We start from the raw sequence: 14,884 nt of genomic DNA on the forward strand, positions 1-14,884 counted from the left end.
ACAGCGATCGTGTAGTTAAAATATTAATGAGTGCTTATGAAAAAGTATATATAGTATGTGCCGATCTTGAAAATTCGATGTGCCTAACTTCCTGTTGGATTTCACTTATAAACTTCAGTGTTTTCTGGCCCTAGAGAGCAAAATCTTCTTTAGGGCTCTAAGCGAGCGTAGATTTCAATTCATTTATGGGTTGAGTTCTTAGATTTCTTAAATAGGTTCTTACCTGGTCCACAAGGCTTGATGCAGACTCTGTTCTCGGAGACAATAGGGGTTTGCGCGTGCTTGCTCGTCCGCTTGTTGACGGGATCGAAGCCGCCGCCGTGAGGAATGAACATCATGTACAGGCACTGACTGTCCGTAAACGCCAAGTCCTGAAATGTCAATAAACAAATGTAAGTTTGACCACTCTGCTAGGAGGAAATAATAGCTCTTAAGTATGGTATGTGGTACGTATCACACAAAGTTGGGGAAACAACAGTTATCCATGGTCTTGTTGCATGCAAAACCCGACTGGATACAGTATAACATAGCGAAGTAGAAATCATACACAAAGAATGGAGGTGAACTGGTCCATCAATATCTAAGTCACACAAAGATACGCGTTGTGTTTGATGCCACTAAAAATAAAAACAAACCGTTTACAATTTGGTACTTGGTAGTGACCAAGATTACTAAATCTTAGTGCAAAATTAATGTTTTTATAATACTTCGGTTGAATATGTTGCACTAAAGCGTCGCCTACCTTAGAATCCTTAGTGTCCCGCTTCCTGACAAAGCTGAGGGTTGTCACTCCATCAACAAGACTTCCGTACTCCTTGCTGATGTCCTGTTGTGCGTCGACCCTGGGGGCAGCATATCCGGATACCCAAGTATCCATGATGAAGGGGCGCGAGGAACGGGGATCCACCCAACCGATGATAGCATCCGTCTGAGACTGTGAAAGATAATAAAGCAGGTGTTATAAGTAACAATGAAAAATTGTATATGCAATCAGTATCTATGGGAATGGGTGTATTTCATAGAAATTTCTATAAACTAGGTAGCAATAAAACAGTACAGTAGTAAATTGCTGGTCTCAAGGCAAAATTATGATGAACAGGAGATTATTTCGATCGATGAAAACATCGCATCATGAGATTATCTGCAAATGTCCTGAAGGTTTCTGAATAAGTCCGTTTTCACATTATCCGATCCGATGTCGGATGTCGGAAGGATTTCAATAGAAAAAATCCAAGATGGCGCCTGTAATGTATGGGACATCCGATATCGGATCGGATAATGTGAAAACGCACTAAAGGTTAAACGTGAATAAATGTTCGATATCTTAATGTGAAAACTAAAGCTCAAATACTTTTGAATATCATTGAACTTGAAAACTTACCATTCTTTTATCATTACTGAAGCCTATACCCGTCCACAACTTGCTCTCCTTAGTAACAATAGTGAACTTGACGGAGTCCTTTCCTCTCTTCTGTCCGAGGTACTCCCAACTAGCGTGATAGTCGCAGGAACCGTTAGCGAGGGAACAGTCGGCTGGCAGCTTGAAGTAGCCGCCGCATTTGTTCGCTAGTGGCAGGATGCCACCCAGAGCAGCGGATTTCGTCTCTTCTGCAAATAATAGGTATCGTTAGACATTTTATTGTGTTCATTCTATAGGTTTAATCATACATTTTCTGATTCTCGGTACAGATAGTTGTAAAAATCTAGAAGATTTTACTACTATTAATAATAATAGTTATACGCGGATTAGCAAAGTAATCTTCTAGATTTTATCCTGGATTTCCGGAAAGTAACGCATGATTCCATCGATTAAAGATAGTTGTTCCGCGTAAGATCATATTTCACAAATGGTGAGTTATTTACCTTATAGTATGACGTCATACTTGTCAAATTATAAGGAAAATAGCTCAGCCTGTCTGACTTCTGGTAGTGATCATGGAAAATGTCCCTGTATTTGCCTAGAAAATTAAGTTTAAAATGTCACTTTCCTTTCCTTTTTCCTTTACAAATTTCTTTACAAAGCGTCACTTACCGAAGAAGTTGAGTTTAGTAACGCCTCTCTGCCCACCATGACCGTGGTACTTCAGTTCATCTTGTCTGTAGAAGTCCTTGACAGCAGCAGGTCCTTGCTCTATCCCGGAAGGCGGTGAATGTCTGTATTTGCCGGGCTCTTGCCCACGCGCCCAGATTACGTGCATTGCGTCGTCGACGATCGAGTGGTCCGTGGGTTCTTTAGCCTGTTAACATAGAACAAAATATGTAACACACTATTTTCAAGAAATATGTATATTCATACATATATAGAAGTAAATAAGAGACGGAATGAATGTCTGGTACCTGAATCTTCTTCCTGAACATGATGGTGGTGACGCCATTTTCCTCAAAGCCAGAAGACGCCGTGATATCATCGTGTCCTCCCCAGAACGTATCCACGCGTGGAGTCGACCTGGCAAAAAAAAATTTGAAACTGAAACTTACTGTAATAATATTTTGTATTTTAACCCCCTTATTCATAAACGTACACAAAAGTTATCAAGCCGATAAAGTTCGTTTGTTCCTTTCTATCACACCAATACGTCGGGAAGGGACAAACCTTATCGGCTTGATAACTTTTAATGTACGTTTATGAGTAAGGAGGCAAATGTGTAACACACGTACAGTTACAGTTTGGTGCCGTGACCAGGATTTTAACATTTTTGTAAGTAAACAAATTGTTGATGTAATATTTTTAGATAACAAAATCAAGCAATGTAAGTCCAACGAAAAGGCGTCACTAACGTAAAATTTAAGGTAGAAATTATTGTTTCTTTTCTTCATTGATTACATTATTTTATGACAATGAAGATACGAATATAAATTACCTGTCTCTAGTGTAATAGTCCAGAACTCTGTGGTAGTTGCCGCGCGCCGTGCCGATAACAATATCCGTGCAGTCCATGGGGTTGAAGTCGTAGCCAGGCACGTACTCGTGAGCGGGGAAGTAACCTGAAAACGACGCGTTTTAACCAGAACCGTATTTTATAATGCTGTAAGTATTTTTAAGTGTCCATGTTCACGAATCAGCCACAGTATTTATTGTTGGCCCGGAAGCATGATAACTCTAAGTCCAATGTTTTTAATGTTTTAAACAAATATTGTCTTTTTCTAAATATTTTCTTTGCCTGCAATCTGGAAAACTGGTGTAAGTACCAATAGGTATGCACTATAAAATCTAACTTTTAGAAAACGAAATTCAGGGCATAACAAACAAACAAATTGAAGTAAAGTAGATTACAAACTTAATCCTAAAATACGTAAATTATACAAATATTAGAAATGTCAAAAGATTAGAACAGAAAGAAAGAAGAAAATGACCGCATCCGTGTGAATACCATCACTCATATTAGATACAAATCGTTAGAATCACACTAGAGTAAGACTGAAAAGTTGAAGGTAAGATAAGGGGTAAAGGGGAGGGAGAGAAGAGGAAACAGGAAAAGCATAGGCCAAGCTTGGCAAAGCGAAGCACAGAGAAAGCACTTTAGAAGCTGACAAACCGACATCGACATTAACATTTTTGAAATAAGCCTTGAAAAATAAACTATAATCTGATAAAAAAGAGAGAGAGGAAATTAGAAATTATAAAATGGTAACACTTTAGTGACGTCCCTTTCCAATCTGTAAGAGAAAAACGGGACGATGCTCCCAATGTTTTTCTTTTTTACTTTTTGATCAGTATATATTTGGATTTGATCAGTCATGTGGTCAGATTAAGTGTACTTGATTTTAAAACCTTCTGTGAAACTAAAAGACTATTGTTATAATATTTACTAGCTTTTGCCCGCGGCTTCGCTCGCGTTAGAAAGAGACAAAAAGCAGCCTATGTCACTTTCCATCCCTATCACCTATCTTCACTTAAAAAATCACGTCAATTCTTCGCTCCGTTTTGCCGTGAAAGAAGAACAAACAAACAAACACACACACTTTCCCATTTATAATATTAGTATAGATTATGCCTATTCAAAATAGTCGGTTGGTCGTTTCAGAAAATAAAACGTCTTTTAGTAATACTTACATGGACAAGACATTCACAGCAATATCATGTGACGTAAAACTCGTAATAGACCGAAAACAATCGGTTTTGTCATTGAAGAATAGAAGTTGAAAATAGGCAATTTAAGGTACAGAAATAAATGCAGTTTAAGTAGTTACCTCCAACCAGTTATATTATGGTGATATTGGTGATAAATATGCTGTACAAATTAAACGCATTCAATAACAAAATTATAAAGACTGATTTAGTAACCAAACCATGGCAAAATTCAAAATAAGATGACTGAATTGGTTTAAATATTAACCAAGACTTGGCGAAATTCTAAATTACTTAAATTGGGAGACGAATGTCCATAAACATAAGATATCTTCATCTGAAAAAGAAGTATTAGCGTAAGGGCTAATGATCTTTGCTGTTCGCGTTTTTCACAGTAGGTACCTTTACACTATCCTTATTTTCAAGAGTAGGTATTCCTAATATAGAGACACGGCGCCTTAAGTGACTTTTTTTGCTATTGAATGCGTCTTTTAAAATGTGCAAAGCGAGTGCGTTACCTGTTTCTTCTTTAAGTCCTTTCACTAGCAAAGTCGCGCGTTCTGGTTCCGCTTTGGGTTCAAGGGTGGGTTCGGGTTCTGACTTAGGTTCCGGAGATGGTTCAGGCTCAGATTTGGGTTCTGGAGAAGGCTCGGGTTCCGATTTTGGTTCTGGGGAAGGTTCAGGTTCCGATTTGGGTTCTGGTGAGGGTTCGGGTTCCGACTTTGGTTCAGGAGAAGGTTCGGGTTCTGATTTAGGTTCCGGAGACGGTTCAGGTTCCGATTTGGGTTCTGGAGATGGTTCAGGTTCCGATTTGGGTTCTGGAGAGGGTTCAGGTTTTGATTTAGGTTCAGGAGAGGGTTCGGGTTCTGATTTAGGTTCAGGAGAGGGTTCTGGTTCTGATTTTGGTTCTGGGGATGGCTCGGGTTCTAACTTAGGTTCTGGGGACGGCTCGGGTTCGGATTTAGGTTCAGGAGAAGGCTCCGGTTCCGCCTTAGGTTCCGGAGTCGGTTCAGGTTCCGACTTGGGTTCCGGAGTGGGTTGGGGTTCTGATTTTGGCTCTGGAGTTGGTTCTGGACTAGCTTTCGACTTAGCTTTAAGCTTTGACGATGTTTTAGGACTAGGTACACGCTCTTTTGGTTTAGATGCCTTAGGTTCAGCGATAGGTTCAGCGGTAGGTTCAGCGGTAGGTTCGGATGTGGGTTCGGGTTCCGGTTCAGCTTTAGGTTCAGCTGTGGGTTCCGGTTCAGGTTCTGCTTTAGGCTCAGCGGTAGGCTCAGGGATAGCATTAGGTTCAGGAGTAGGTTCAGATTTAGGTTCAGCAGTCGGCTCTGGTTCAGAAGTAGGTTCTACTGTAGGTTCTGGGGTGGGTGGCTCAGTAGCCACCGGTGTGGTAGGTACTGGGGTTGTAACAGTGGTGGTTCGTTTAGATTTAGGGATGAACTTAGTTCTAGCTTTAGGTAACGGTTTGGGTTCAGAGGATGGCACGGAATGGTCATGGTTGGCATGGCTATCATGGGTTGAGGTTTCCACATCTGCAAACATAAGTGACCATGCGGTATTGTGCGGCAGGTAGCTTATTTTTTACATGCTTTTGGGAATTTCACCAAAAAGGGGAATTATTTAAATTAGGAATATATTTTTAATACAATAGCTAACTGTTTACTGTGATTTTATCTTGTTTTCCATGCAATTTATATTTTGTATTGGTTCTTTTAAAAACTACTGAATATGGAACTAGGGAACAAATCTTTTTTTTTTTTTGGTGAGGTTAGCCGCGATAGTTGGAGACCCGTGTTCGGTTCCCGGTTTCGCCACCAGTGCGTTTGATCGCTATTTTTTTGGTGTGTGGTTATCCATTTCAATTTATAATATTGGATATAGTTTTCAAGTAAAGATATCACGATTGATTTATGAAACAGTGAAAATTCCCAAAAGGATAAGAGTTTGTGCACGAGTTAAAACATTTAATATTGTTTTTTTTTAATTGAAATATGTACATTAAGTAGCAAATTTTAGTGTGTGCTTTGCGTGTGCTTGCACTGTGTTCTGTGCTGTGTTTCCAATTAAAATTTAGTTTTTTGTACTTTTGTTCGGTTTTTTTGTAAAATGTTAAATTATGTGGCGTTCTATCGATTTACATCACTAACGGATAGGCTTATTAGTTATTATCTTTATTAACGCGTTTTCAATGTTTTTTTTTTTCTAGGTTTCTGAGACTATATGAAAGTACACATATTTTTTGGAACAACTATTAGAATGACATGTAGACTATTATAGTCATTACTTTTCGATAGAATACCACAATGACCAATGTTTATTAATATTTGCTTTTAACCCATCAAGCCCAAACTAAACTAATACTTACTCTCATTCGCGGCGGCTCGTTTTCTACGACCTTTAACATAAGAATAATATTGATAGAAACAGATATAATTGTCATTAAGCAGCAACAGCTCGCTAGTTAAGTCGAAATGCTTCTTAATAATTACAATAATCAGAATATTTTATTGTAACTCATGTAACGTTAATTATGCAAAAGTAAGTTTCAAGAATTAAAATTCTTCACCCCGAAATTCTCAAAGTTTCCACAATTTATAACTTGAAAAGAACATAAAATCGGCTAACATACAAGGGGTATATTCTGATAGCCTGCAATGTGACAAACTAAAAAAAAAATTAGACCTCAAGGTTTGGACTACGAAGTATACGTCAAATTTTGATTAATAACAGTTGAAAATTACCTTTAGAACTTGACACCTTGTAAGACACACTAGTCTTCACTTGAACATCGTTTCCCAAATTCTTAAAGTCAATGCCATCCAAGGAATGCATAGCCACTCTCTTATTCCTGTTGTCATACTCCGACAACTTGGTCGTCGCTTCGGGTTCCGGCTCAGAAGTGGGTTCCGGCTCGGGTTCCGCGGACGGCTCGGGCTCGGCTTTGGGTTCCGGACTCGGTTCGGGTTCCGCTTTGGGTTCCGGAGTCGGTTCGGGTTCCGATTTCGGTTCCGGACTGGGTTCTGGGGACGCGGAGGGTTCCGCTTCCGGCTCTGGTTTGGGTAATGGTTCAGGTTTCGGTGTGCTTGCTGAAAAGTGAAAAGGTTTTATGATTTTTTTTATTCGCAATTTTCTAGATAAGACCTACTTTTTACTGGGATACATAAAAATTAAAAAATACGCGTTTGTGCGTGATAGGCCTGATACTATTCCTATATGTAAGTACAGGTACTTACCTATTTTCTTTGGATTATATATTTATCAGTGTTACTTACTCTTGTCAACTAGCGGGGTGCCTATGACGGGGAAATTTTTGCATTCCTTTGTCAATCCGCTTGGCCTCCAACCGATTCCTGGAAAAAACAAATAAATGGGTAAGTGTTATAAAGAATGTCTTTAGATAACAATCTTTAGGTAATAAATTCGCCAAGATTCAAATTCCCAGATCTACGGAATCAACACGGTCGCGTGATATGATATGAAGTATGCTAAGCCCACTGGCAGCTGGAGTTCCAGCTTACCACTCAACAACTGAAGACTCGTTCACAATCCTGTCGAGGTACCTATCACACGATTGATGTAGTTTAACGGCAGGCGCCATCTTAAATTAAGAGTTCTATTTTTTTTTTTGCACCACACGCCAGTATACGTTGAAGTCTAGAGACAACTCCCCTTGGGTATACAGGTCCAGGTTTCAGTCCCTCCAGGGTGTTCTGAAGCTGTACAACCTATGGAGGACGCTACTGACCAGCATAAGATGTCCCGTTGACTACCATGACGACCTGCTTCTGCTAAACCACCCTTCAGTGTTGAAATCTGAAAACAACTCCTGACGACTGCACAGGTCCAGGTTCCAATACTCAAAGGAAGTTCTAAAGCCTAAAGAACCTATGGAGGAAGCTACTGACCAGCATAAGAAGTCCCGTTGACGACCATGACGACCTCCAACTCCTGCTCATGCTGAACCACCCGCCAGTATAAGTTGAAGTCTGGAGACAACTCGCGACGGCTGTACAGGTCGAAGTTCAGGGCCTTGTCCTTCCAGGGGGACTCTGGAATGACAAAGGGGACGATTAACAAGCGTAAAAGTATAAATGAAGAAAATATTAACAATGCGAAAAATATGTACCTAATGCCGTTTCCAACGAACAGAACTGTATCCACTCATGTGATTGGTATTCTTCATTGAACTATACCTATCCATAACAGTGACAGCTGGTGAGTGTATTCTTCAGGTACGGTACGAACCATGTGATTCAGATGAGTGACCATGGAAGAATCGGGTGCACTGAGGGCAGTATTAAAAGAGCTAGGCACAAACAACTTTCGACGATGTGTTTCAAGAGCACACCGCATGTATAGAATTGGACTTACTCTTATTACACCATTTGCCGTAGAACCCATGCGGGCAGTAGCACATCTTGCTGGGCGACTCAATAGCTCTCACATCTACAAATTGCCCTCTCAGCCCACAATATCTTCAACACATACCTACCTCACTAAACTTATACTAAACTTACTCTTATTGCACCCTTTGCCATAGAACCCACGAGGGCAATAGCACATCTTACTCGGCGACTCAGTAGCTCTCACATCAACACACTGCCCCTCTCACTCCACAGTATCTTTGGTACAAGCATCAAAAAGTCAAGAAACTTACTCTTATTGCACCCTTTCCCATAGAACCCTTGCGGGCAATAGCACATCTTGCTCAGTGACTCAGTAGCTCTTACATCAACACACTGCCCTCTCAGCCCACAGTTGTATCTTCAGCACATTCGTCGCTGAACTGACAGCGGCTGCCGGAGTACATCTTGCAGATTCTAAGAATGTTTTCTATTAACACTTTGGCACAGATAAGAATAGAATTGGACTTACTCTTATTACACCCTTTGCCGTAGAACCCATGAGGGCAATAGCACATCTTGCTAGGCGACTCGGTAGCCCTCACATCAACACACTGCCCTCTCAGCCCACAGTATGTTCAACACATACCTACCTCACTAAACTTATAATAAACTTACTCTTATTGCACCCTTTGCCATAGAACCCATGAGGGCAATAGCACATCTTGCTCGGCGACTCGGTAGCCCTCACATCAACACACTGCCCTCTCAGCCCACAGTGTGTATCTTCAGCACATTCGTCGCTGAACTGACAGGGACTGCCGGAGTACATCTTGCAGATTCTAAGAATGTTTTTTATTAACACTTTGGCACAGATAAGAATAGAATTGGACTTACTCTTATTACACCCTTTGCCGTAGAACCCATGAGGGCAATAGCACATCTTGCTAGGCGACTCGGTAGCCCTCACATCAACACACTGCCCTCTCAGCCCGCAGTCTGTATCTTCAGCACATTCGTCGCTGAACTGACAGCGGCTGCCGGAGTACATCTTGTTGCATTTGCAGCGACCGAGGATGTGAAAACCGTGGCCGGAACAGGTCTCGTGGTAGTCCTTGCCTGGAAAAAGATAGAAAACAACTTGAGTGTGTAAACAAGCCGGTCAAACAAGTTTGTCATTAGAAAAAGGCGCGAAAATTTAATTTTCTTTGGGACAATAATCATTCTCACTTACAATGATCAAATTTGCCGCTTCTTTTAGCCATTGAGTGACTGAAATAATATGGTATACAAAGTAGGTATAAGAACAAAGAGCACCATTTCTTTGAAAATAACTCAACAACTTTAGGATTCGTAGTCTACAGTAGTAGGTTAGTCAAAGTCAATACTTAAATACCAACGTCGCCAACTAATAAACCTAATTACTTACTATAGCACATTAGCTGCTTTTTAATGTTGACCGAAAATCTACGGATTGCAATGTAATTAATAGCACGTTAGCTGATGTACTGCAGTGGTTTACTGTCAACAATTTACTTCTTAATTCTAAGAAAACCAAATGTATTCGATTCTCTCTGCCGAATGTTAAACCAATCGATACAAAAATACTTTTGAATGATGAATGCTTAGAGATGGTAGATACAACACTGTTCCTTGGCTTAACATTGGACAAAAATCTACAATGGAGTCCTCATATAAGGAAACTAGCAAGCAAATTAAGTTCAGCCGCATACGCCGTTAGGAGAATCAGGCAACTGACTAATGTTGAGACAGCTCGCCTAGTGTATCATAGTTATTTTCACAGTGTAATGTCATACGGTATTCTGGTTTGGGGCAAAGCAGCTGACATACAGACTATCTTTGTATTACAAAAGAGAGCCATTCGTTCTATTTACAACTTAGGAACACGTGAATCAGTAAGAGAACTCTTCAAAGAAATTAATATCTTAACTGTAGCTTCCCAATACATTTATGATAGTATAATTTATGTTGTTAAGAATTTAGACTGTTTCACTAAGAATTCTGATATCCATAATTATAACACTAGAAACAAAAATAAGCTTGCCATAAAGAAGTTTCGTGTCCGTAAAGTACAGAAGTCATTTGTTGGGCAATGCATTCATTTTTATAATAAGTTACCTGACACTGCTTTGAGATTACCCCTCCCAGCTCTTAAGAACTACTTAAAAAAATCATTGATGTTAAAGGCTTATTACAGAGTCGAGGACTATTTGACAGACAAACATGCATGGCCCGAACCAGAAACTACAAAAAACGAATAGCAATTAAAATAATTGTATTATGTATAGAGGACACAGTTCAGATAAGAAAGCACATCAAATATTTTATATTTTATGTTGTGTAGGTAAATTACATATTTAATGACATTGAGATTCATATTATCTTTTTCTTCTGTGACAATTTGATATGTTTTCTCTGAAGAAGAACGACGTATTATTAAGCAATAATATAATTTATTGAAATTAATTTCCATAGAGTACCTAGTCTGTTCATATTCTTTGATGAATACTTTTGCAGGTTAAATTGTATCTTGTTATTTAATGCATGTTAGTTATAAGATGTAATGTTTTGAAAAGAAGTTGCCCGCCGAGTTTCTTGCTGGTCCCATAGTGGATACCCCCCTTCCAACTGAGGGGGGACTGAAATCTTCTCGAGGCTGAGGCGTAGGGTTAGAGCCGGCGTAGCTTTATTTGACGTTCATATGCGCATTGTAATATGCCTACTTGAAAAATAAATATTTCATTTCATTTCATTTCATTTCATAGCGCCCAACAATTGTCTCCGTACAAGGTCGATTTCCGCATAAATTACGGCTGCATTACTGCAATGCTCAGATGTTTATGCTAATGTCGGCCCGAGGCATCAAACTGTGCTGTCAAAACGTTTACATTTGCATTATCTGGAGGCCGTATTAGAACAATCATTATTAGATGAAACAGCGATACGATGCCAGTCTGTTTGTGTGTGACATAACTTACAAATTGGCACTTTTGCACAAATACATGCACACTTACATAAACCCACGCCTTTATTCCCAAACAGGTTAGGCAGAGCACATGAAATTGCTGAAGCTTCGGAGCCACTCTTGGCAATTAAGGAGGAGCTCTGCAAGTTTTGAAACAAAGGTATATGCAAGAAAGAATTGCAGATATTCGCCACTCTTACCCATAGTTGCGTCTCAAAACTTGGAACAATAACTTTCAAGTGTAAATTTAGCTTTAAATACTTAGAACAAAATTGTGTTATTCAACTTATTGCAGTGACAGGTTGCCAGCAATGCCAGCCCATCGCCCAGACCACAATGGAACACATAATATAGTCGACTTCTACAACACTCACGGGAGGAAAGGTGGTGGCAAAATTCTTAACCCGTCACCAAACGGGAACACTGATAGATTGGTGTGAGGGTGTCGTATCACACACTTCTTCTAAATCTCCACACCTTTGTCCCCGTCAGGCCGTCACCAAACGGGGACACTGATAGATTGGTGTCGTACCGCTGTTAAATCTTATAATCTTAGTCCGAATCGATTATCTCTGAACGAGAACCGGCTCTGCAGTGTGACCTTGGTGTCAGTGTGGAGATAGTTGTAATCCCGGCCTAATTATACCTAACTGCGTGCCTAAACAAGTTGTCACTACTGGTGAGTGAAAATGAAAAAAATGAAAATGAAAATGAAATATTTATTTTTCAAGTATGCATATTACAATGCGCATATGAACGTCAAATAAAGCTACGCCGGCTCTAACCCTACGCCTCAGCCTCGAGAAGATTTCAGTCCCCCCTCAGTTGGGAGGGGGGTATCCACTATGGGACCGGCAAGAAACTCGGCGGGCAACTTCTTTTCAAAACAATTGTGTGTTTATTAAACGTTCCACTTTGTCGGTTACCATTAAGGCGAGATTTACTTGTATTTTTATATGAATAAACTGAAAACCGGCTTAATAGCAATCGAAAATGTGGGACGTTTCCCGTGCACACTCACTCACACTGTAGACGTTTAACGGCCTAGCCACGACAATGGTCTAGGCGGCGAGCGGGGCGGCTGGGCTGCGCGGGAAACGCGCGCGGGCGCTAGCCATGCCACGTACTTTTGGAATCGGCGGCAGGGCCTAGGAGCGGCTCATATTTTGTCTTGTAGGTATAGTATAGGTACATAGACAATATAATTGTAGATATAAATAAAGTAAATAAACAATAGTATTATCGGCCATTTTTTTCAAAGTTGCCCACCCCACTTTTTTTTGTAACATGGGTATTTTTTACGCGATTCATACTCAGAATCAAGACATTTTTTGAGGCGCCATCTATGTGTGATGTAGTGTATGCGTGTTCTTAGGCGGTCGCATTTTATATTTAATCTATGATTTTATGTAAGTACGACGTTTTTCAGTACATATGGGTGGCCCTTTAATGTTCCGACTGCCACATAAAGTAGGTACCGAAAATTGCAATAAAGTAGCACCGTACGTACTGAATACGCTAATGTTTACACAATGGCATGGTTTCGACGATGGTGCTGCCCTCCCCCACGTTGGCTAACACTTTTTCCGGAACTTTTTTCTAATTTCAAATTATACTATTGTATATTTCAGCATTGGTCCCATAATAAATGTAAATAATTAAATACATGTTTACACAATGTGATGTTAAACAATAGCTATTATATCAACTAAGTTACTAATCAGTAATGGTATCTTATATAAAAATATACCTGATTCATTTCAATATCTCATTGTTTAAAGAACCGATCAAAATTCTAAACATTGACAAAAGTAACTGATTAAAATTCCTGTCACAACTATCGAAAATAACATTTATTAAGAAAAAGTAATTTGGGCACGTGTGGGTTACTATTTGAGTTTAGATTTATTTAACGACTTGTTTTGTTGATTATTTATAGTGTTTGTGTTCAAATTATAAAATCAGAATTGGAGTGTATTATGCCATTCAAATACATTCATCCTCCTTGCGTTATCCCGGCATTTGCCACGGCTCATGGAAGCCTAGGGTCCGCTTTGACAACTAATCCCAAGATTTGGCGTAGGCACTAGTTTTACGAAAGCGACTGCCATCTGACCTTCCAACCCGAAGGGTAACTAGGCCTTATTGGAATTAGTCCGATTTCCTCACGATGTTTTCCTTCACCGAAAAGCGACTGGCAAATATCAAATGACATTTCGCACATAAGTTCCGAAAAACTCATTGGTACGAGCCGGGGTTCGAACCCGCGACCTCCGGATTGAAAGTCGCACGCTCTTACCGCTATAGCACACTCAATGAAGCCTATCTCGCGGGAAATAATTCGTGTATAGGCGAATTTTGGCATAGTTGTAGGGAATGGTGTTCTAATCCACATACTCAAAGTACTGATGGGTAGGGGAGGAGCTAACGGGTGGAGGGGGGTGTAAAGGTCCCTTTTTAGGGTTCCGTAGTCAACTAGGAACCCTTATAGTTTCGCCATGTCTGTCTGTCCGTCCGTCCGTCTCAGTAACCGTTAGCACTAGAAAGCTGAAATTTGGTACCAATATGTATATCAATCACGCCAACAAAGTGCAAAAATAAAAAATGGAAAAAAATGTTTTATTAGGGTACCCCCCCTACATGTAAAGTGGGGGCTGATATTTTTTTTCATTCCAACCCCACCGTGTGATATATTGTTGGATAGGTATTTAAAAATGAATAGGGGTTTACTAAGATCGTTTTTTGATAATATTAATATTTTCGGAAATAATCGCTCCTAAAGGAAAAAAAAGTGCGTCCCCCCCCTCTAACTTTTGAACCATAAGTTTAAAAAATATGAAAAAAATCACAAAAGTAGAACTTTATAAAGACTTTCTAGGAAAATTGTTTTGAACTTGATAGGTTCAGTAGTTTTTGAGAAAAATACGAAAAACTACGGAACCCTACACTGAGCGTGGCCCGACACGCTCTTGGCCGGTTTTTTAGTTTTTCGCGAATAACTCTTAAACTGTGGCACATAGCAAAAAATGTTCTGAAACACAAGTAATCTTCATAAAATTCTCTACAAAAAAGTCTTATACACTTTTTATCTGGGACCAATCGTTCATGAGATATGGAAGGGAAAAGATGGACAATAAAGGAATAAACTCATTTGTTTATGAACAATATGTTTATTCTTATAGAGACGCAGTAGCGTGTCAAGCCAGGTTCAAGTAACAAAAGTAGCAAGCAGCACCGTGTGTAATATTACACGAACCGTTTGGAGCCACATTTGACCCCCTTCTAACTCAAAAACTATTTCACATAAACGTGTTATAATGCAACGTAAAAAGAAACCAACGCGCGTAGTAAAAGTATGAGCTATAAGCGCTCCTCAATAAGCCCGGTACTAGCAGCCCGCCTTAGTGCGTTTTCACATTATCCGATCCGATATCGGATGTCGGAAGGATTTCAAAGGCGAAAATCCAAGACGGCGCCTTAAATGTA

General features: G+C 39.8%; 1 protein-coding gene across 5 annotated transcripts in view; it reads right to left on the minus strand.

The window, feature by feature from the left end:
• Positions 1-14,884, minus strand: part of LOC125235942 — a 103,371-nt gene that overhangs the window by 8,863 nt on the left and 79,624 nt on the right. For 3 of the 5 annotated variants that reach the window (XM_048142602.1, XM_048142609.1, XM_048142592.1), the window contains 12 exons: positions 9,310-9,531; positions 7,975-8,118; positions 7,342-7,419; positions 6,811-7,155; positions 6,435-6,464; positions 4,588-5,601; positions 2,862-2,985; positions 2,338-2,446; positions 2,033-2,237; positions 1,382-1,608; positions 743-934; positions 224-371 (listed from right to left, as the gene is read on the minus strand). In XM_048142602.1, the coding sequence (XP_047998559.1) occupies positions 224-371; positions 743-934; positions 1,382-1,608; positions 2,033-2,237; positions 2,338-2,446; positions 2,862-2,985; positions 4,588-5,601; positions 6,435-6,464; positions 6,811-7,155; positions 7,342-7,419; positions 7,975-8,118; positions 9,310-9,531 (2,838 nt within the window). Of the gene's footprint in view, positions 1-223; positions 372-742; positions 935-1,381; positions 1,609-2,032; positions 2,238-2,337; positions 2,447-2,861; positions 2,986-4,587; positions 5,602-6,434; positions 6,465-6,810; positions 7,156-7,341; positions 7,420-7,974; positions 8,119-8,944; positions 9,045-9,309; positions 9,532-14,884 lie in introns of those variants that run through there. The other 2 variants (XM_048142617.1, XM_048142625.1) reach the window with 2 other exon arrangements.

The sequence above is a fragment of the Leguminivora glycinivorella genome, chromosome 2, assembly GCF_023078275.1.
Source record: "Leguminivora glycinivorella isolate SPB_JAAS2020 chromosome 2, LegGlyc_1.1, whole genome shotgun sequence".
In the NCBI taxonomy this organism is placed as follows: domain Eukaryota; kingdom Metazoa; phylum Arthropoda; class Insecta; order Lepidoptera; family Tortricidae; genus Leguminivora; species Leguminivora glycinivorella.